The 22,986-nt window shown below is 40.1% G+C and overlaps 1 protein-coding gene across 1 annotated transcript; it reads right to left on the reverse strand.

Moving 5' to 3' along the window:
* Positions 1-2,313: 2,313 nt before the first annotated feature.
* On the reverse strand, positions 2,314-22,595 carry myrf (myelin regulatory factor; the record flags this gene model as incomplete). Its single annotated transcript, XM_080474807.1, has 28 exons — positions 2,314-2,394; positions 2,487-2,561; positions 2,716-2,821; positions 3,217-3,279; positions 3,525-3,615; positions 3,798-3,850; positions 3,929-4,115; positions 4,196-4,270; positions 4,617-4,684; positions 4,909-4,992; positions 5,099-5,167; positions 5,272-5,354; positions 5,444-5,516; positions 5,627-5,787; positions 5,883-5,992; positions 6,204-6,312; positions 6,534-6,734; positions 8,392-8,482; positions 8,575-8,685; positions 8,772-8,848; positions 8,953-9,148; positions 9,896-10,010; positions 10,166-10,266; positions 10,398-10,620; positions 12,112-12,173; positions 12,572-12,871; positions 13,017-13,107; positions 22,550-22,595. 28 exons carry the CDS (start codon positions 22,593-22,595, stop codon positions 2,314-2,316), a joined length of 3,102 nt encoding a protein of 1,033 aa, XP_080330933.1.
* Positions 22,596-22,986: the final 391 nt, after the last annotated feature.

The raw sequence follows: 22,986 nt of genomic DNA on the forward strand, positions 1-22,986 counted from the left end.
AAAATGTGATGGAAACAAACTAACAAAAAAAGTAGTGATGTTAATATCAACCAGTTGAAATGTTATGCTTTTATTTCGCAAATTTTACTAAAATTACGTTTTGTGTGTGTGTGTGTGTGTGTGTGTGTGTGTGTGTGTGTGTGTGTGTGTGTGTGTGTGTGTGTGTGTGTGTGTGTGTGTGTGTGTGTGTGTGTGCTTATCCATAATTTCTGCACTGAACTGACAAAAGGTTCATATATTATTGATAAAAAAAAAAAAAATCAATCATGAAAACAATATGATAAAACACCTTGAATAAAAAGAAGCATGGGTAGTAACAAAATGAAGCTATACAGGTACATTTAATGCAGTTCTATCAGGGTATTTGACCCCTAGCTGGTGCACTGGATGCAGAAAAATCATTTTATATATATTTATATATACAGTGCAAAAGTGCTAAAGTGGTGTCAATATGCTATAGCTGATGCATTATAAATAAGCCAGAATACAAGACATTACCCACTAAAGTCACAACAACTATCGTGAAAGCATTGTACATGGTCATACATTACATAAGTCTAAAATTCTTGTGTGATGGCTGTACCTCCTGTTTATTATAAATTTTACATTTGATTTACAGTTATGTTTAATTTTTAAACTTATGACTTAAGATCCATACAGAATACATATTAAAAAAGAAACGTCAACAAATGCAACCAAAACAAAATATCTGAGATTAGGTGGGGACACAGGAAAAAAATTATACTGAAGAAAATACATTTTATACATCAATTGTATTAAACACGTTGTTACTGTGTATATTCTTAGTTGTATAAACACAGACAAAAACGTTTAAAACATCTAGAGAATTAATTGAAAGAATCCAGTGAGCAGTATGTAAGTTTATATCTACACTCTGTGTGTAAATGAACTTCTCTTCAGCTTTGTGATGAAGAAACAAAACTTCTGTGCTGAAGCAGCAGCTGAGCTGCCATGCATCGTTTTAGAGGAATGATTGGGTGCGCACCTGCAGTGATATATGTTGTTTATTGCTTTACCAGCATTGTCCAGTTAACAAAATTCAATGTAAGCTATTCCAGTGTTTCTAGCAATATTGTCAGTGTTTCAGTGTTGGACTTGTTGTCTTCACAATGAGATGCTCAGAGCGGTCAGTGTATATATATATATACACATGTTCATTGTGATCAGCTCACTCATTCAGTCCTTGTGTCATCCAGTGAATCAGCTAAAATGGAAATGAAGCCTGAGTCTGCAAGTGTAGCCTTCTAAGAAATGTTATATCGAACAACTTGATATTCATTTCAAAGTCACAGTTAAGATAGGCTTCCTGCAAAGTTTCAAACTCTGTACAGTGCTTGTCCGGATGAAGTACACAGTGAAGTCGACTGCAGCAAGACAAAGCTCCACTGTAGAGACCCAGGACCTGCCAGTGTTGACTACTGAGGTATCTTTCTTTTTTTAAAACACAGGTTCTAACCATTCACCGAGGCCAATGTTATCCTCTCCAGTGTATAACACTATTCAAATGCATTTGTCTTGATGCTGGTTTCAGTATGCCAATACATGGATAGAGTTTGAATCAAAGGAAATAAAAGTGTGCAGTGTTATGTACAACATTTATGCCTGGCCTTGCAGCTAAAAAAAATGTACCTTTAGCTTATGTTAAGTATGTGAAACTTTGTATTCAATAATGAAATGAGTTACTGTTTTATGGGCATTACTTTTACAGTAACATTTAAACATGACACAGCATAGTTGTCAATTGGAATCAAATGTTCAGTGATGGAAAATTAAATCATAATAAAGACTTAAAGGTACAGTATATACTTTTGTAAATTAAAAAACCCCATTATAAATAAGCTAATAAAAGTAAACAACTTGTCTTGGAAGTCTTGGAAATCCAGCATCTCGTCCATCATCCGTCCAATCAGAAAAATTGTGGATTGAACAGTAAACATGACAGAAGCTGACGACTTTCACAAAACAAAATCCAAACAAATGGGTTGAAAATCAGCTGGGTCCTAAAGCGACTCACTACCGCCACCTGTTGCTCAAAAGGGACATTACGTTCATTTTACATACTGCACCTTTAAACAGGGTTTCACACTCCAGTGATCACAGCAAACAAACGTCTGAACTGATATACAGTGTTTAGAGTGGGGGACAGAACACACTTTGTCTTTGCAGGAATATCTTTAAAATGATGTACACTGATAATTCAAACCTCCATCCCGTCACAACAGCATAAAAACAGAACCACACAAAAACCCCCACGGTGAACTGTAAAGGCACAGAGATAAGTCGTCTTCCTCCTCACACACAGCTGTTCAGAATGACAAAGTGGTATTCGGTGTATGGTGAGAACTTTCCTTCAGTGGCACAGTCAACTTCACTCTGTCAAGGAAAAGCAGGCCCAAATCAAAGAGTCAGTGTTGATTCACCAGATAAAACTGTAAAAATTAAATCTTCGTATTTGGTTTACTCACAGATGTGGAAACGCGGAAATGATAAGTGACATCTTGGACAGACGGCACATTCAGTGACCACAAGTGATGAGTCCCCTTTGAGGAAGAAGATGAGAACAAATCACTTATTGAAATTACACATCAATATTTTGGTTAATGAATCATGAGAGTATGATACTTGCGATGAAACACAAAAACAAGTGAAAAGGGTTTTAGATGAGAGATGATGAATACGAATGGTATTATTTACCTTTGTGGATGTACTCTGGCCACTGTGGAGGTCTGTTTCTGTGTAGTTGGGGCAAAGACGGCCTTTGGTGGCTCCACATTGTCGTACATATACATCGTTGGTGGACCTATAAAGAATTGGTAATGCTTTATCTCGTCAGCCTGCTTCAGTTGTACAATAATCTTCTGTAAATATCTGACCTGAGCGTTAGGAAACTAGAGAGAATTCCTGTTATAGTAGCTGGGTTACATCATAGTTCAAAAACTGTTCAGTCTTAAGTTAGATTTATCTCTCAATCATTTATTATTATCACATTGTTTTGTCATTGATTAATGGCACATAGTCCGTGAAGTATTTTGCATGCTCAGTTTACGTCAGAGTACCCAATAAAGTACTAAATACAGTACTCTGAGGGAAAATAAGAAAGTGTTTAACTGATTTTGAGAAAATCAAAAGTTTCTCTAACTGTCTGATGTTATTTTACACAATTTCTTAGAGGATATACAACGTTTATATACTCACCTCATGTGTAAAGTGATTTGTGAGATGGAGGAATTTCTTTTACTGTGGAGTGACACGGTGTAGCTAGATCAACACATGGAAAAACAATCATTAATATACAACATATACATATCAATTGTAGAAAAAGTCATCCTCCCACACTTTGAAATCCCCTACACTACAACTTCACTTTCAAATATTTTCAACCTAAGGAAATATTTTCAAGCTTTTGCCACAAAAGCAACACGATGTTCTGCTCTTTATCCAGTATATTTTTAAATTCCCTCCAGTGAATCTGCCCATCATTTGAGTAACTTTAAAGTATGTACCTGCAGCTTTCTGCTGTTGAGCAGCTTTGTACAGCAATTTCTTGGTCAGTTTCCACTATATAAACACTTGTGAGCGAGGGAACCGTCCTTCCTACAAAAGAAAAAAGAAAAAGACACAGCATTATGCAATATGTGAACCAAACCAATGACATTGCTATGTAGAGGATGAAGACAATCTTTGCTTGCAGCACTCAGGCGAATGGCTGTACAGTGTTTCCATCCAGGATTTTAAGTGTGTAAAGTTGCTCGACTGGGCTGTGTGAGTGTATTCACCCTTTGTGTTTAGGCTGCGCTGTCTGCGTGGGACTGGCTGCTGCTGCTGCTGCTGCTGCTGCTGCTGCTGCTGCTGCTGCTGCTGCTGCTGCTGCTGCTGCTGCTGCTGCTGCTGCTGCTGCTGCTGCTGCCCCCCCGGCAGGCGGTTGGTAGCTCCCGCTCCGTCCACGTCCGACGAGGCCGGCCGTTTAGACTTGGCAAAGTACATGGGTGCAGAGGTGTGACTCAAGCGGTTTCTGTTGTGGCCGTCCTTGTCCATCGGTCTGGACTTGGCCTTCTTGTTAATAATGCCTGGTGTGGGAACCAGACTGCTTAAGCCTACAGAGGAAAGATTGTTCGCCTGCTCAGAAAACATAATACAGCCAAAGAGTTCATATATTGGAGGAGACTTCTTTTACCTGGTGTGGACTGGTTGTTACTCAGAGTCAGAACAGTAGAGGATTGGTTGTTTACAGCTGCGGTGGAACAGCAAGCTGCAGGAGCTTAAGAGCGAACACAGAGCACGGTCAGATGAGGACACAAATACTTGTATTTGGCCACCAGGATTCATTCTGATTTATCACTTGCAGAACAACTGAGTGTTCCTGCCCCTTTGTTAAAGATAAATTTAACTTTAACTTTTAACTGTTCTGCACGTGTTACTGTGTGATTTTACAAATCTCACAAATCTCTGATGAGCCAGTGATACATGGAAATTATTTGAGTGAGAACCTCTCTTTCTGTGCTTTCTGGTAGATTTTTCTCGATATCATGAATAAAGAGAAACCATATCAGCAGCAACAAGATGGGAGAATAAGGGTTAATGTGACCTCCACTTACCTGGTGCAGGTGTGGTGGACAGTGGAGTATATGGACTCTTACGAGAGGATCCAAGTGCAGCTCTTGACCTGCAAAATCAGACACCAAAGTCCAGCAGTTCAAAAGCAGGTTTTCTTTGAGTAATGACAGACTTAAGAACGTTTTTATGTCAAGGGGCTCAGATCAGTGCATCACTGTCTGTTTTGACACACACCAAAAGAAACATTCGACTAAGTAAACAAAGACAAGAGTGAAAGAGTAGCTCAAGAAAACTGAATCAGAATCAGAAGAAAGAAGGTTGTTGATAGAGTACCATGGGCAGACAGGTGGACAGACAGTTATAGTGGCAGTGAAGATGGGCATCCAATAGATGTGGAGCACACAGGAAGGAGCATAGCTACAGAAAGCAGGGATAAATAGATGCACAGAAACCCTTTAATGAAGAGGTGTCAACTGATTTATTTCACAATATTGCTTAAGGGGCCATCCCTGAATTCACGTACCCGTCCTTCTCAGCAATATCTCCTCTGTGGTGAAGAGTGAGCACATAGAGGATAGACATGGAAATGACGCTGTGGACAAAAAAAGACCAGTACATTATCAACATGTCATCCCTTTGTTGATATGCAGCAGTTTCATTGTTGTCCTCCATTAAACATTTTTTTTGTCGTCTAACCTGAAGGCCATGACGATGACCAGCGCCAGGATGGTCCCCTGCATGAACCTCTGACTGATGCAGCCCTGATCTGTAGGTGAGCTCTGCCACGGGAAGATCACACACAGTAAAAGTTGCACCACCTGCTGCTCGTCAAAGTGCCTCGCATTTAACAAAACATGTGCATCCAGACCTTGCTCCCAGGTTTGGCCGGCTTCTTCTTGAGTGGGCCGCTCCCTGTTCTGCTAAAATAGCTTCCTGATTGGCTACAAAGGTGGGAAAAACCAAAGGTAATTTCTTTTTGAATGTATACAAGTGATTTCTTTTCTGATGTGAAACTTGAAATGGAGTCAACTTCTACGTGTTTTTCGCTCACCTGACCGTTCCTCCACTCACGGAGCTCTTCATGCTGTCCAGACGGCGGAGCTTGGCCAGCTTGCGGCTCCAGCGCTCCAATTCATCAATGCGAGTCTCCAGGTTGTCTGTCAGCTTACACAGCTCCTTCACTGCGCCGACGTTCTCCATAAAGATACGCTCCTTTTGATGGAGAAGAAGCAAATATAGCTAAGTGTATGTATGTATGTAAAGGTAAGCCATGTGAGCGCTATACTGTAGGGCTATGTCTGCGTTACCTTGTTGACGACGAGCAGGTTGGGAATAGTCTCTCCATTGGCACACACCACATCACCCCCCTCCTTCACGGCCTCAGGCAGGATTTGCTGAACCTCTTGGGCAATCACTCCTATAGGAGGGAATGATGGCAAGTTCAGAAGTGAAAAAAACTGCTGAACAAGCATGACAGTGCATGTATTTACATGAAATGCTTGTTGACTGATGCACAAGTGACACTCTATGTCGACATTATGATGATAACAAACATCCAGCAATACAAAGTAATGGCATGCTGGAGGTAAAGATTTGAAATGAACTGAGGTTATTCATGGGGTTGTTACCAGTCTCTGCTGTGTTCTCTATGCCCACCGTGGCTGCAAACTCAGGCTTGTAATGATAATGGACCAGCCTCATCTGAGAAATCCGTTTTAAATTGTCTGTGGTGTCGACCTACACGCAGACAGAATGACAGTGACATCGGTGCAAATGGTATGAAAACAACATGGAGCAGATGAAAATGTTCCAGTAAACGCTTTAAGAAGGACTCTGGAGCTGCACAGGCCGAAGATGACACGATTAAATGATGGCAAGCACAAAAACACATACTGACTGCTTGCAAACACACACATGCGCACACACTCATAGACATGCACGCCGAGTGTTTTCCTGACCTCCTGGACATTTTCTTTGGCCCTGATGTCTGATGGATGAACCAGAGAGCCCATGATCTTCACGTTGCCATGAACAACAAGGGCCTCGTCAGGTCGGTCAGTGTTGATCCCAACCCTGCCATGGTGGTACACTGAGTCTGGCAGCTGGCCTCGTTGCCAGAGTACCTCATTGTCACTTTCAAATTGTCCCGGGTTGGATGCCTGTAGCAAAAACACAAAAACGGAGGTACAAAAAGAACTTGTGACTTTGATAATGGAGACACTCACAAAATAAATCAAACTTTCAAAATAACAGCTGGACATTGAGTCAAAAATATACTTGCTTGCTTTGTTGCCAAGAGCTGATAAGAAGATTGCATGGACAAGAGGAGGTCTCGTCTCCCATCCAAGAAACAGTCTAATACTATAAAAACACACCTACATACCCCTGCTGGGATTAGCCAACACTGTGGAGGTGGGAAATGAGTCAGGGGGCTTTTTATTTTTCTCAGCTAATTTATATTTTACTGAGCTATTTATTCTTGGCATTTTTCATGTGTCTGACTTATAAAATTAATGTCTGGAAATATTATCATAATTGAATGATGGATTGGAATGGTGAAGAAAAGCTGACTTTGGCTACAACTTTCATTGTTTCATTTCAAACAAAATAAACGTCTCGTTTGGGAATTTCTTCCGTCCATTTGTAACAATAAAACCAATTCACTGATAATCACAGTATCATTTGATTGACAGCAGTGGATTGTTTCTATCTGTCCCCAGTCAGTAGGCAAACCTAAACCAACCCCCCCTTACCGTTCAGTCTTGAATATCATTAATCTTCTCATCTAACTTTCAACAAGAAAGCAAACAAGCTTTGTCAGTGGAGACTGAATAAATAAAACTCTTTGCAAATCAATGTCTCCGGAAGCATAATGGCAAATTATACATAAACAACTATGCAGCAGCAACACTGTCCTTTGTTGTTATGGAGTAACTGTTCACAGTTTCTGGGGTAAGGATATTTCTGTTGAGAAAGTGCAGCACTTCTCTGACTTAGAGTGTCTTAACATTTTCAGATAAGCTGAAAAATCGAATTGTTTCCATCAGTGGTTTTCAAAGTGTGGACTATGCTTCCTTTGGGGAGCACAAGAAAGCTTCACGGTGGCATCGCAGCAAGAAAAAAAATAAAAGCAAAACACATCAGGTCATCGGGTATAGAGGACACCTTTCCCGTAATTACTTTGGTCATTTTTTATCTTGGAGAAGAAATCATGATTAAAAGAAGTGGATTGAGGGAAAAAGTATTCTTTTTTTTTCATTCATATAAAACACATTTCTATAACTGAACTAATTCTAAGTACAATTTGAATTAATAATTAAAAAAAACAAACATCTGGAAGTTTGGCTTTCAAGTAAAAATGACAAAGAGTCTGGGCAGTGCAAAGTGGTTCAGACACTGTGAGCGGTTGCTCATTCTCCCACACTTTGAAAATCCCTGCTTTAAATACTATTAACTATCGCTACATATTTATCTGAAATGTATTTTTAAACAATTAAATAATAAGAAAAATGAACCTAAAACAGAAAACAAAATAGCATTTTTACTTTTTCTATGACATGATAACACAATCACACAAAAGGTTATTTTTACATCCAAGGGACAGTGCTTCATGTTCAATACAGATGAATTAATGAATAAACAGGATCACAGACACACAGACGAAAACGAAGGAAATTTAACAGAATTAAAAATGGTAAGACTAAAATTTTGAAATCTGCGTTATGGGATGATGAGTGCAGTAAAGTAAGAGAAAGGTGTCACATTCGTAAAGGATATGATTGTTGTAAGAAGCAGACAGACATGGCCAGACGTTACCCTGACGATGATCCTCTCAGACACTTGAGCAGCCACAGTATAGGTCTGACTGTGGGACTGTGCATGCAGCGCCACCACCAGCATGAAATACCTGCAGAGACAAACCCATCGGTGCCAGGTGTAAATGACTAGTGGAGGAGCAAACCTGTAAGGTCGGATCACGAGTGTCGGCGTGTCTCTCACCTCTGATCAGGGTTTGGTTTGCCCTTCTTCCTCATGTTATTTGCAGTGGTCTCGCTGAAGTGGAGCCGTCCCACTGTGACCTTCGTAACCTGCTCTGATGGCAAAGTGACACTGAAAAAGACAAAAATCTGAATGCAAACAGTCCTGTTGCAACAGCCTCACGGTGTTTTTACTTGAATTTTAGAGGCTGGACTCACAGAACTGGTTTGAAGGGTCTCTTGCTGCGGTCAGACTGTGACTGCTCCACACTAATGGACTGATTCATGGCTTCCACCTGAAGATGAGAACAGACATTTTATATGCACCACAGACCTTATAGTGCAAACAATCCTGATGGATTACTACAGCATGGCTACTCTATCAATCAGGTGCCTTTACCTTCACTCCATTGAGTTTCAGATAAAAGCAATCAATGGGCTGCAGTCCATCACTGGTCTTGATGTATTTGGGATCTCCCAGCATGCCGACGTATACTGTGACCTGGAAATGGTTCTTCTTCTGGCAAACGAAAGCATCATCAGCCAAGGAGAAGTTGAAGCCTTTGTCAGCATCAACACGGTAGGTTAGCATTGGACTAGAGATGAAGAAAGACATGGAGAGTCATGAATAATCCGAACATGTGTGGCAGTCTATTTGTTGTAAGTGACATCTAGAGTCGGCTGGTTAGTGGGTGGGGTGACTTGTTGTGGGCCAAATCAATTTAGAAAATAATCGTACTCTTCTGTTGTAAGATAACATTAAGATGAATGAATCTATATTTCCTCTGTTATTGTTGTTACTTCAGATTCCCATTAGACTTCACTTTTTTCTGCCACAGCTTCATCTCTCTGATCAATAACATCTTTCAGACCAAAATCTATTTTTAGGCAACTGAAACTCCTCGCTTCTCTTACGTGGGTGCTGTGCACTAAAAAGCTGTGATGGCCAACCAGGTGGTTTTGATAACATATCTGAAAGGTCTTGTGAGTTCATTTGAACCTTCCTCCCTCTCTATACTTCTTTTTATTCGGGCAAAGCAAAAGCACGAGAGGGTACACACTCATTTTTTTCTTCTTCATCTGAAGCACACGTTGTCTTTCTAAGCCGAAACCCTGCGCTCCTTCACTCCCCCGCACAGCTCACCACTGAGGAATTTGGAGATCTCTGCAACCCTCCATTCCTTAGCTATTCCCACTGCATGCATTGTTGAATTGTCCATTTAACCAATTAAAACTCCGTCTATTTTTTACTTTCAGTTTAGTGCTTTAAAATATTTTTGTTAAAAAAACAACAACAAAAAAACCCTAAATGAACAAATAATGTTAGAATAAAAACCACCCACAGCTCTTTGCAGTTGACATCATATAATGGTGTCCACTTGTTCTGCTGGTGGGGTTGCCATTTGATACACTGATAGTTTGGGTCCAGGTAAGAGTTGTCTGCATCCTGCATTAAACCTGTGAAAGTACCAACAAATACCAAAGGTTTTACAAGGAACGTGACAATTAAAAAAAAAAAAAAACTGCTCTGTCTTCATCTGTGTAAGAGTGTAAAAGTGGGTATGACAGGTGAGGTAGAGGAAGGGGAGAAGAGAAGAAAGATGCCTGCCTACCTGGTTCTTGTTTGATGATACCTGTGAGGATTTGGGAATTCAAGGTGCTGTTGGGAGAGTCGGAGTGCTTCCTCTTCTTGGCCTGGTGAACAGGGATGCTTCTGTGAGATGAAATTGAAACACAGTAAGAAATTGTAAACGCTGCAGCTGATTCATCATTACGGTTTTACGATAGAAACTGGAATCCCGCCCCCCCTTCCTTTTCTCCCTCCTGTATATCTTTATGACTCACTCTTGCCCCTGAGGATGTTGTAGCAGCTGATGGAGCATTTGTGTCTGCTGTATGTCTCCACTCCCACTGGTGGTCGGTCCAATAGGATACTGGGATATCATGGGCTCAGGCTTCAGGTACATGTCCCGATGCATGCTGGGATAGTGCCCTTGTGGCGGGAGGGGTGGCGTTGGAGTCATGTGACACATGTTCTCTGGTGTCATGGTCCTGATAATGTGAGGATCTAGAAGACACGAGTGAGAAGGAAGGTAAAGTTTACAATGGGAGTGTCAAACATGGCCTGTCGGCCAGAAATGGTCCAACAGAAGGTCTCATCCAGCCCACAGGAGGATTTGAAGTGTTCATTTGACCAAAGAATCTAATGAGTAAAGTTGTAAAACCACCGTTGGACAACCTACAGTGGACATGGAGCAATCATATCATTTACACTATGTTGTCGTTTGTTGCTGTATTTTTATAGTAATCAGATTATTTATTCTTGTATGGACGTCCGCGTTCACACTTAAAGAGAGCAAATGTGATTGCATGTTTGGATTTTGTCTCGTATTAAATTTCTGATGGTGGGAGCCAGTCAGAAGAAGCCAACGGTCACTTTCAGGCCAGATAGTTATTTAACAGTAATAATCCTTCAAACCTTTACAAAGGATGTTAAGACATGAAAATGTTTGTACATCAACTTTGAGACAAGATAACCGTTTTTCAGTTTCAGAACTAAATTCTTCATTGCCTAACTCTAATCCTAAAAAAAAATTAAATAAAGGAAAGCTCTAAACAAAACGATGACACCAAAGGATGTTAACACAAGTTTTATGCTCGGGGAGCAGTGCACATTTTGAATTTGTAAGTACATCTCTATAGCATCAACAGTCCTCCCTCAGATAATGTGAACTGTGACGTGGCACTCTGTCATATCCCAGCCCAGATGTGCATCACAGAGTGGGACAAATAAAAGCAGCTGTCTAAAAAAACTAGCTTTTTTTGTTTTTATGTTGTGTATTTATTATGTTATTGGTTTTAGTAGTTTTTTCCTAAGATGTAGATTAAAATGTTTTGCACCAACACAAATGGAAAACTAACAGTTAACATTATCTAAAGACTAATCCATTGTTATTTTACTCGCCCAGCTCACCTCAGTGTAAAACTATTTTACATGTCATCCTCTAACTAAAATGAGTTTGACACATCTGGTTTACATGATCACTATTGTCAGTAGGAAATACATTTGTTTGAAATCATAAATGAGACTCCTCTGTCTGTGTAGCATCCAGCAGTGTGTTTTACATTCCTCTAACCTCAGCTGGAGAGATGCCCATCAGATAACATTATTCCACATCTTCTATTAATGGGCAAATCTAACACAGATGTCTGTGGTGAGAAATGTAAAAAATATTTAGGTTTCTGTTGTTTTCAAAGTTTACCGATGTAAAAAAACTAAACTCCTGTTTGAGTCCAGTCTTTGAAAATGCACATTGATAATCCACTTGCATCCTTTTCTTCATATTTTGTGTCTGTTTGTTCTAATGCTCTGCTGAAGTGACAAATAACAGATATTGACTGTAGTTTGCTACAACCGGTATAAACTCGGAATTCTTCGATGGCTTTCATTCTTTCGAAGTTTCAAAACTTATTTGTTCGTTAGTTACTTGCTCTAAGATATGCTTGCGTATACAATATCTAAGTTTTTACAGGCACAAGATAAAATTGTGATGCTTACCATTCACCTGTTGAGGGGAGTACGGCTCTGAGCTGGAGTCTGGTGGTGACTCTGGAAGTGTCCTGAAAGTAAACATAAAAAATAAATGTGAATCTTACAATCATTTTCTTTTGGATTACACTAGTGCAGAAATTATTTCCAGAAAAAAATAAATGTTTATTTTCTTTCCCGGGATGTAATTTGACTTCTTCATTCTCTCTGATTTCAGTCTTCCTCCCACTCTTCAACAGAAAATATTTTTCACCATAATACATCTTGATAGAGTATTGATTGCATAATGGACCTGCATGTGTCTGGTTTTTGTTGCATGCTTAAAAAAACTAGTATTTTTTGATGACTTCATGTTGAGAATGTGCCTTGCCAGGAGTCCTCTCAACATCTCAACATTTCTTTAACGATCCTTCTGCTTTATGTGCCCATCCCTGTATGTGCATGTCCATCGTGATGATACGCCTCTCACCCCGGAGCGTAATGGCCCCTGTGCTCAGGCTTGAGTTGACCCTGGTGCTGCTGCTGGTGGTGCTGCTGGTGTTGTTGGTGTTGCTGCTGCTGTTGCCCCAGGCAGGGGTAGTTGTGTCGGAGGCCCAGGGGTAAACTTTGGGGGTAGGCGTTCTGACAGCTGGAGGGCCCAGGCGGAGGGGCTCCTTGGCGTAGTGGGATAGGGGGGCTCACACCGCACACCAGGCCTCCAGAGGAGGACAGTCCTGCCTGGGGAGATGAGTAATTTGGTCCTGGGGTGCTGTGGACCTCCGAGAAACAGCTGGAAGCAACGAGTAGCAGAAGAAGAAGAAGAAAAGGGTGAATAGGTTTATCAGTAAAAACAAATTCCTTTGTAACGACATGATCTGATTCAGTTGGTGCGTGTTGTTTTGACGTTGCTCTGTTGGTTCAGATTCCCTACTGACATGTCAGTGCTATCGTCCTCCTTGCTGATGTACTCTTCCAGGATACTGGTGTCGATGTTGGCTGGCTCCAGAGAACTGGTAATATCATGACCTGTGTTGAAGGGAGGGTTGGGAACACAGAGACGGAGAGCATCTGGGGATTAGCAACAGGAATCTTTCAGTAACTCCGCACAGGGCCACAACAGCTCGGGTTACAACACAAGCTTGTGTTGAAACAAATCCCCGAGTGACTTACCGAACAACTTTATATGCGCTTTGCTGTTTGATTATGTTATATTAGTGTAGCATGAAACGTCATCATTTTTAGCAGAACACATAGTGAAGATTGAGTGAAACTAAGCGTTCTGATTGGTTCAAGTGTAAAGATCAGGAATGACCAACAGTCTAAAGATGTAGTAATAGTCAGCATTACACACTGATGATTCAGAGACTCTAACTGGTCACACATTCACTAGAATCGCTCCACGTCACAGGTACAATTTTGTCGTACGCTGAGAAAAAAAAAGCCTTCGGGGTAAATTCTTCTGGAAATTTAGTTTGTATTAAAGTAGAAAATAAAATGGCTCAATGGTTATTTCTCCTAAGTGGCATGATTCTTATAATAATTTTATGGTAACTAATGCATGACTATCTTAACAATTTCAAAATCCTTGCCTAGCCTCACCTCTGGGTCATTTTCACCCTTTGATAGACAAAGCCTCCTAAATCCCAAGCACATGACCCCACTTAATCTTTAAAACACCAACATTTTGGAACAAGCACTTGCTTGCACATAAATTTAGAAAGGAGCAAATCCCTTTATACAAACAGCACAGAACAACATAACTATAACATGATTAAGAAAGAAGATGTATATGCTTGGAACACTGACTGTAAAGGAGAGTGGTGGTGTGAGTTGGGTGTGGGTGAAAGGCAGCAGGGTGCACAGACCTGCTATATACAGGGTGGGCTACCAGAGGTATGAAAGTCTTTCTCATTTTCTCTGTAACACACGCACGCACAGAGGCATGCACACAAAAGCAGCCACACAGTTGGGAATGTCTGGAATTTTTGTGTTAGCGTTGGAAAGAAATCTCTTTTTTTCCTTTTTGTTTATCTTGTACCAACACTGCTCCCGGGTTGAGAACTTACACATGATCAATGTCACAATACTTTTTAAGCCTTATTGTGCATCTTTTCTGTTTGCCACAAATGCTTAATTAAGGTATAATCTTTTGTAAATAATAAACGTGACAATAAACAACTATTGTACAGTAAAACCCAGTAACAAAAAACACTTGTCTTACAACTAATTGAATCAAATTTTACTGGCGAGCAACATACGTCTGTGATAACATATTTATGGGGAAACCCAAATGTCTTTCTTCACGGGACAGAAACAGATGGTTAATGTCTCTTTAGACATGCCAGGGCAAAGAAAGAAAAGCAGGATGGCTTCCCGCAAATAAGATCCAGATGTGCACCCCACCCAAAGAGGCAGTAAATTTATGGTGGCAGGCCTGATAAGAAAAATAGAGAGATAGAAGAAGAGGGGAGGTTAGATAGATGTAGGCTGACGAGAGTTTGGGGGGAAGAAAGGCAGAGAGCGAGTTTGATGTCCAAGGATGGAATGATTGAGCAACGGAGGTACGAGGAAACTGAGAGGGGAATATGAAACAGAGCTTAAGGCTGCCTCAGGGTTTAAAATAAGTCTGGGCTCAGGCAGTCGATGTCAAGTCAAAGGTGGCACAAGTTCAAGACCTAAATTGATGAAAAAAAAAACAAGCTGTCTCTTAACGGCTCGGTTGGATCTTTACTGGGGCTGCCAGTGTTTACACATTAACGACGGCAGGTCAGAATGCAAGCACAGCGCATTAATATATCGTGGGGGACTTTAACGACAGAGTTTTTCTGTTGAGATTTGAATCCATTAGTCATTTTCGCCTTTTCCACAGCAGAAGACAGCAGCGGGAAATATGTCACGCAGTCCGACCCATTTTAAAACTCTGCTTCACGAGTCATTTTCTTTCTGGAAAATGTACGAACGGTATATTTTATTTTCAAGCAATTTCTGATTATTCAGTCGATAAGCCAAAAGCTGTTTGCAAATTGTGTAAATTGGACTTTAAATATCACTGATGCTTGAATTACTACCTGTAAGTTAAGCATTCAGCAGCAGCTGACCGTTTGCAACTGACGGACCGAGGCTGTTTGTTTGCTCTTCAACACATTTCTTGTAAAAGGAAGCTGAGAAAAAGAAGACTACTTTAAACTGCCTTAAAATGACGAAATTAAATACTGAAATCGTACATACCTTAGGTGTAGACATGATTGAGTCTTTGGTTAAGTAAGATATCCAGATGTTATGCTTTTGATTACAACACTGTGATACGTTCAAACATTCAAATCAGACTGTTATCAGATTGAGCTGGAAATGTTTGAATTAGGATTATTAGATTTATTAAAATGTTCCCTGAAGTGTTCAGGAATCAATAATCGACATTCAAAACAAGGCAATGGATAACGTAGACCTGCAATAACTTCATATGACGTCTCTGTTCACTAAAAAAGGTTTAATATTTTAATACGGCTTCAGTTCAACAGTGGGAGTTTGCCCAAACGAATAGTCAGACAGCAAGTCACAATGGAACATTATGAGGTTGTTTTCATCAAACCCACACACTATGTATATATATATATATATATTTTGCTCAGGGACCCCCAGTGCATGTTTTTTGGACTGTGGGTAAAACCAGAGTGCCCAGAGGAAACCCACACAGGGAGAACATGGAAATTCCACACAGAAAGGCCCTGTATTTGAACCCATAACCTTCTTGCTGTGAGGCGTGCGGCCTCAAGTTCCCACTTCATGTGTTGAATGTCAGATTACACTGGTGAAACGACGTCACCAGAAATAGAGGATATGAATAAAAATACACAAACTCACACAAATATCGACCTGAATTTGTGACCAAAACACTATAACTGTCTCCAGACTGAGATTCAACCATGTAAATGACAACTGAGGCTGACGCGTCTCTTTTACTTCGTTGTCTGATGATCATCTCGGGGCAGGTACTTTATCTGAGTCCACTTTTCAGGAGGTCAAAGACGTTTTTACTGGTACAACTTCAAATTATGACTCGGTCGATTTTTTTTTTCTCCAATAATTCCATAGCTTCTTGAGTATTTGCGTTGTGACTAATGAAGAATAGAAGCATAAATTAAGTTGCTGTTGCCTTGAAATCAGTTCAGCTTAACTTGGTGTGAACTGGATGTGTAAGTTTGCCTGTCCTCTATGTTTCTCTGAGTCCAGCTGTGTCCCACGAGGAACAGTGAAATGATTGTCAGGCCAACTTCGATACAGACTCGCCTTTTGAGAGATTAGGGGCTGAGAGATGAGCGTGTGTGTGTGTGTGTGTGTGTGTGTGTGTGTGTGTGTGTGTGTGTGTGTGTGTGTGTGTGTGTGTGTGTGTGTGTGTGTGTGTGTGCGCGCGCGCGCGTGCGCGATCATATATATCCACATGTGAACTTTGTTTGCGGTGCGCGTGTGTGTGTGTGTGTGTGTGGGGGGGGGGGGGGGGGGGGGGGGTGTTACGCCATCATTTCAATGCCTTGGTTGTAGGGCTGGGCTGTGAGAGAGCACCCATAAAACATGATTTGACAATCATCATACAGTCAGACTGATTTATCTTTCCATTACATATATAATGTTGTGACTGCATTTGTTTTTCTGTGAGGATGTGACACTGCCTGACATCATCTTTGATTGTATTGCTGAAATGTGCAGTCTAAAGATGACTGATTTCAGATCTCATTGCTTCTGTGGTAAATCTGCTTCCAGTTATAAAACTGTTGCACATCTTTCTGAAACTGTAGATTGTGACACACTTACTTGTTAGTTGTCTCTGTTATTATTATTATTATGTATGCATCCATGTTTGTTTATGTTAAGCACTTTGAATGACCTAGTTACCATAAAATGTACTACAACAATTAAAGGAGCGTTGACTTGCCTTGAAAAAGGAATCAATTCTCACTATTGATTCAAAATTTCCCCCCAAACTGAAGAGCTAACAATGTGATGGACAGATTGACAAATGATTTATGATCTTGACAATTATTGAAATCATCCTTCATCATTTTTAAGCTACAACCATTCAAGTAAAATAAATATAAGTAAACTCACAAAAAACAAAACAAAAAAAACAAAACTTGAATAATCTTGTAATCATGATTAAAACAGACCCACATGCATGTGTTAATAATCAAACAGTTTCAGCTGGACCTTAAAGAAGGAACAAAGTCCATATGATTGTCAAACATTTAGACTGGAATGAAGCTGGCTGCACACAAAAGAAACATTAACACAAAACACAGAAGACAACAAATATAAATATTTTTTCTCAACAAACAGATTATCATGCTAGATAAATAAATAAAAGTCTTTGTCATATCTCCAGAGGTACAATTTCATTGCATAGTCAGATGAGGCTGATTCTGGTTTTCCCAGTCATATGAGGCCTACAATCAAAACTCATTAAAGAAAAAGGTCTGGTCGATCTCTCGGTCCTGGAAGAAGCAGCTCTGGGTAGAAATATGTGGATTGTGCGTATAGTCCACAGTTAAACACCCATATTAACACCAAAGTAAAGAAAATGTGTCCAATCATCACCTCAATGTAAAGTACTAGAGAGATTCGATGGAGCAATGCAAATATAGACTTTCTACTGTCCTTTAAATAAGGAAAGAGCATCGCAGTGACACAGAGATGAATACACGATCCGAACAGAAAGCCTCTCTCCTCTGGGAGAGACATGTAAATCACATCTAGATAGAAGCAGAGCAAACAGAGCGGCACAGGGTACCTGCACGTAGCCAAAGCATGGTGAAGTCCTTGAGATGAAATCACCTGAAAGAGAAGATGAGAAGAACAATTCCTGTCTATTTTTCACATGTTTCCCTGCGCAGACTGCAAAGCTTTCTTCTTCAGACCTGGGGGTTTCAGATTAGTGTAAAAACTGTGTGTGTGCGTGTGTGCGTGTGTGCGTGTGTGTGTGGGTGTGTGTGTGTGAGAGAGAAAGGCTTGAAGAGTGTTATAATGAGGATTATTTCTCAGTCATGAGAAAGGGCTGTACCAGGCTACCACACACAGTCCTTGTCGCACACAAGCACTGGTCGCACCGGCGGACCTGGCTCAGGAGATTACAGGAGTAGCTAACAAGGCTGGGACCGGGACGGAGGACGGAGGCTGGAAAATAACGAAACCCTGCAAACTGTGAGGTCGAGTCTGAGTGTCAGCACGACACAAAGTGACAGAGCACAGCGAGACCACGCATGAAGAAGTGGAGACCAGGAGAGAAAAAAGGACGTGTAAGAACAGAGATTCAGAGCAACATGTGGGAGATGAATCTGAGTGTGTTTTGTTCCTTACCGATAAAGCCTAAACACAGAACAGTCGCCAACAATAAGGGTATTTTCTCATAATTACTATTAAGAATTTAAAATGATTTAGATGAAGTTGAAAAAAAAATCATAACACTTTGACTCTTTACACCAAGTTCCTTTGTTACACAGACAACAAGACTCAATCCCATGAAGTCAAGTTTAATCCTAAACAACTCTCACTATGTTAGGATTACTCAGCCAGCAGCACTGACAGGTGTGAGGCACAGTGATGAAAATGAAAACCCATTGGTAAGCAATGTAAGCCTCACTGCTCAAAAACAATGCATTCCTCTGACTGCAGTTTTTCAGCTGAACCCATAAATCAGAGGAACCATCCAAACTTTGCCTGTTTCACACAGGTTGTTTTTTTTTTTTTTTTTTCTAATATGGACGACAGCCCTCCCACCCATTATTTACAACTACTGTGGGAGTGCAGTAAAACTTAATGGGTATTTTCATACAGTAACTCAGGTGAGGAGCAGTTTATCTGCCAAGGACAATATGGAGAAGGAACACAATTACTTTGGCTGAAAACTCTAATGGTAAGTCTGTTAATGTGCTTCAAGACAAAGTAACAGCACCGTCAAGTCCATTATAGACTATAGAGCCAACTCTGTGGCACAGCTCTGCTGGTAGTTTGTATGTTAGTTTATTTATCTATGATGTACTGACAATGAATCCCAAGAACGTTTTAGATTGCCTTAAGATGAACTGTGACAACTCAGTTAGTCTAGTTTCACCCAAAGCTTCATTTTATAATCTAATTATACTACTGAACTGATGATACCAGTGGGTCTGCCAATAGAGAGTTTCATGACCTGCCGGTTCTCCAGCTTCATACAGGACAACAGGACAGACATGCAGCATGTCATATACAATGAAACAACAATAAACTTTTTTCAGTTGTATTTTATTCTACAATGATCTGCCTGTTGGTTTTAGCTGAATTTAGATATATTTGAGAAGTTGCAAACTGTTTTTTGATCATGAACATTTGTGGTTTTGTTACCTTGAGTGACTACGAAGTGGTTATCATTTAGTTTAAAACAACATATTGACATTTTGTAAAAACCAAACACTAAGTATTGATATACTCGTCATTAAAATAACTGAATAAAAAATAGTAATAAAGAAATGATTGTCAGTTTCAGTTCTATAATTTAAGTTTCTGTTGAGTATTTTCTCAAAGCAGTCACTCACGTGAAGTCAGTCTTGATGGAGTAACATCTGCAGGATCTCTACTTAAGTTTCTCTGCGCTTTGGAAATGCTTTTTCAGACTCATGAGCTTTTTATCTACTTTCAGAGGAATCTCAAACACACACTGGTGCCTTCCGAAGAAAAGCACTGAAGCGTACTACATATTGAGGTGTATTTTTGTTGTGATGCTTGATTTTGTGTTGTTGTGGTTACTTCAGGCAGTCACTCGCTAAACTGATTACCATCATGGAATTTAAAACACAGACACATTTACTGACGTTTCAGAGAGCTTGTTGCTCATTACTGAAAACACTCAGGAGACCTGCTCCTTCACTTTAACCAATGTTACCCTGCCTCCACGGTGCCAAAAATGTTTCGTAGCCCCAAAATAAACATGAGCTGACCCGCATAGGATCGGTCTGCATGTTAGTGGATTAACTAAGAACAGGTCTCACGCCATGTTTCGTGTCACAGATGGAAATCGTATCGCTCCTGCAAGTGTGTAGTTTAACACACGCAGGTGTAATAGTGGACTTTAATCAAGAGTGACCAACTCAAACAGATGAAAATAATGTTTGTATGTTTTCACTTCAACGTAACTTCTGCTGAACTTGCTGAGTGAATTAAACTGACCCACACAGAGCTGACAGCTCAGCTGACATATCAGCGACACCACTGTGTTCATACAATAAAAACATCCTACATAAGACAGACAATTACAAGTGATTTCGGTTTTGTAACTGTAATTAGGTAGTCTATTAAAGTGAATAAAACATTTACCCTTGAAGTCTTTGTGAAGCAGAATTAGCTTGATGCGGTGTGTTTAACATGAGCAGCTCTGTTTACGCTTCAATCACAAGTTTGGCTGATTTATGATGAAGGATCACTTTAAACCCCAAAGAAGCCAAATGTGTGATCTTTGTGTTTGCATGAGTGCGTGAGTGCATGCGTGCGTGCGTGCGTGTGTGTGTGTGTGTGTGTGTGTGTGTGTGTGTGTGTGTGTGTGTGTGTGTGTGTGTGTGTGTGTGTGTGTGTGTGTGTGTGTGTGTGTGTGTGTGTGTGTGTGTGTGTTTGAGTGACTGCTGGCTGTCTGAGTGAGTCAGAGAGGAGAAGGTCAAGTTTTGAGGGGGTTGGTTGGTTCAGTTGGGTCTCTCTCCACACTGAGTCTGCATTATCTCACCTCCTCACACCGTCTGCTCACTGTCACTCTAATGGAGTCAGAGAGAGTGAGAGGGAGAGGCCAAATAACCGAGGAGAAACACCAGTCTCACCTCATTGTGTTTTAACAGTCACCAGGACTATGCCAGGAATGTACATTAATGTGAATGTACACATATTTCACTAATCCAATTAAAATACAGATTACCGGTGCTGAAACCCATTTCTGTGCCATGGGTGAATATCTGTGTGCATGTGTTTGTGTCACTAGAAAGAGGGCAAGAAGAACAGATTCCATTTTATAAAATCCATTATTGAATGTATAAAGACTGACCAAAGAACAAACTTTGGCATCAGTTTGAACAAGGTTTCAATTCTTGGACTCATGAGCAATTTAATTAAATGTAATTGAGGTGAGTTCATGGGAATCCAAGTTTAAATGGGAACATAAGCAACTACTGTGTACTCCTCATGGACAAGCTGACATTTTGGGTCAAGCAAAAGTGGCTGAAATAAAGCCAAAAGTAAGAACATCTCTCTCTTACTCCCAAAGCAAGAATGTAAACACACTAAATTCCTGTCAAAATGGCGAGGAACCCCTGACAGGCATGGATGGTTGTGTATATTTAAGTCAGCACTCTGTATATACTATAATAAGGTGTTAAGTCTCTTCACAGATAACTTAATATGTGGCACATGTTTGTTTTTTTGTGCACCTGACTTCTTCAGTATCTCTTGTTTGCACATACAATGTACAACATCAATTCCTAATTCATCCTGAGTTAAATACTATTCGCAGCTTAAACCCTAAGATTTAAATGTATTCATGTAGTTTTCAGTGAGATGTGACATTCACTTAAGGAAAAGATCAGAGAGGACAAAAATAGGTTCACAAAGGTATGAATATATGTATAAATTGTAACAGAGCAACTGGATGGAAACATGTCAAAACTACAAAGCTTCAAATTCTTATCATTTCTCACTTCAGAAAGTTGGTAAACTATTTATATATACTTAAAAAAAAAAAATCAGATCCCCTGAATGAATTTCAACAAAAAGTCACTGTTCCTTGGTTTCTAGATTATTTTCAAACTTTTGTGCAGTGTGGGTATCATCATCACTCAAAGTCACCTTCCTTGCGTCTCCAACACACACACTGTGCCACATACACTTGCAAAACACACCATCTATCTTGCCTTGAATTCCTACTCCCTTCTAAGCTTCAACCCCACCCTCCTCCACCTCTTTTTTTTCTTTCGGATTCCCACTTTAACTTGATCTGTTACCCATCACCACCACTTTTGCTCCCTACACCCATTAACCCTCTTGAATTCTTCCAATTTTTCTTACTTTCTTTGTCGAAGTTAACAGCAGATAAACATGGCAGCGGTAAAACCAAAAGCAAAAACATATATTTTAGTGATTAGTTAGGAAAAACCTTTAATCTTAAAGCCATCTGAGTTGTAAGAACAATGCAAATATAATTCTATTGTGTGAACCACCTGCTTTGTGAGGTCCTATTTGGAAATGACGCTTCAAGGTAACGCAATAAATTAGGTGAAACTTAGACAAAAAACACGTTTTTGTTTTCCTTAAATAGAACTTTTTAAAAGTAATTGTCGCTAGAACAGCACGTATACAACACCTCTCAGAATTTCTTTTATTATAGAAGAATTTGTGAAATCCGTACCTTTAAAATAAGAATACCTTTATAATAAGACGAATCGCAACAACACTGACGCATTCTTACCTTCAAAAAACCTCTGTAAAGCTTCTGTTTCATCTACCACGTCCATCCTAGCGGGTCCCACATAAAAAATCCATTAAAGTCTCCCCTTTTCCGAACGAAATCTATTCGGATGGGGGAAACCGCTCATATAAACATCACGGAATCCAGAATGTAACTTTTTTTTTCTTCTTCTTTTTCCTCACACCTCAGATTAAAAAATATATATAAAAATCCACTGCTTTGAGCTGAACTTCTTTCTCCCGCTCCGCCACTTGGCTCTGAATTAAAGTCTCTGATCTCCAAACGCCTCCACTGACGCTCCAAAACTCTCCAAAAACTCAAAACGCTCTCAGGTGTTTTTTTTTGTTTTTTTTGGTGTTTTTTTTTACAATTTAAAAAAATCCAAGTGGGTGCAAGGATCGAAAGAAATGTCCCTTCAGGCGCACCCGCACTTCGTT

The sequence above is a fragment of the Lipophrys pholis genome, assembly GCF_963383615.2.
Source record: "Lipophrys pholis genome assembly, chromosome: 11".
Classification (NCBI taxonomy): domain Eukaryota; kingdom Metazoa; phylum Chordata; class Actinopteri; order Blenniiformes; family Blenniidae; genus Lipophrys; species Lipophrys pholis.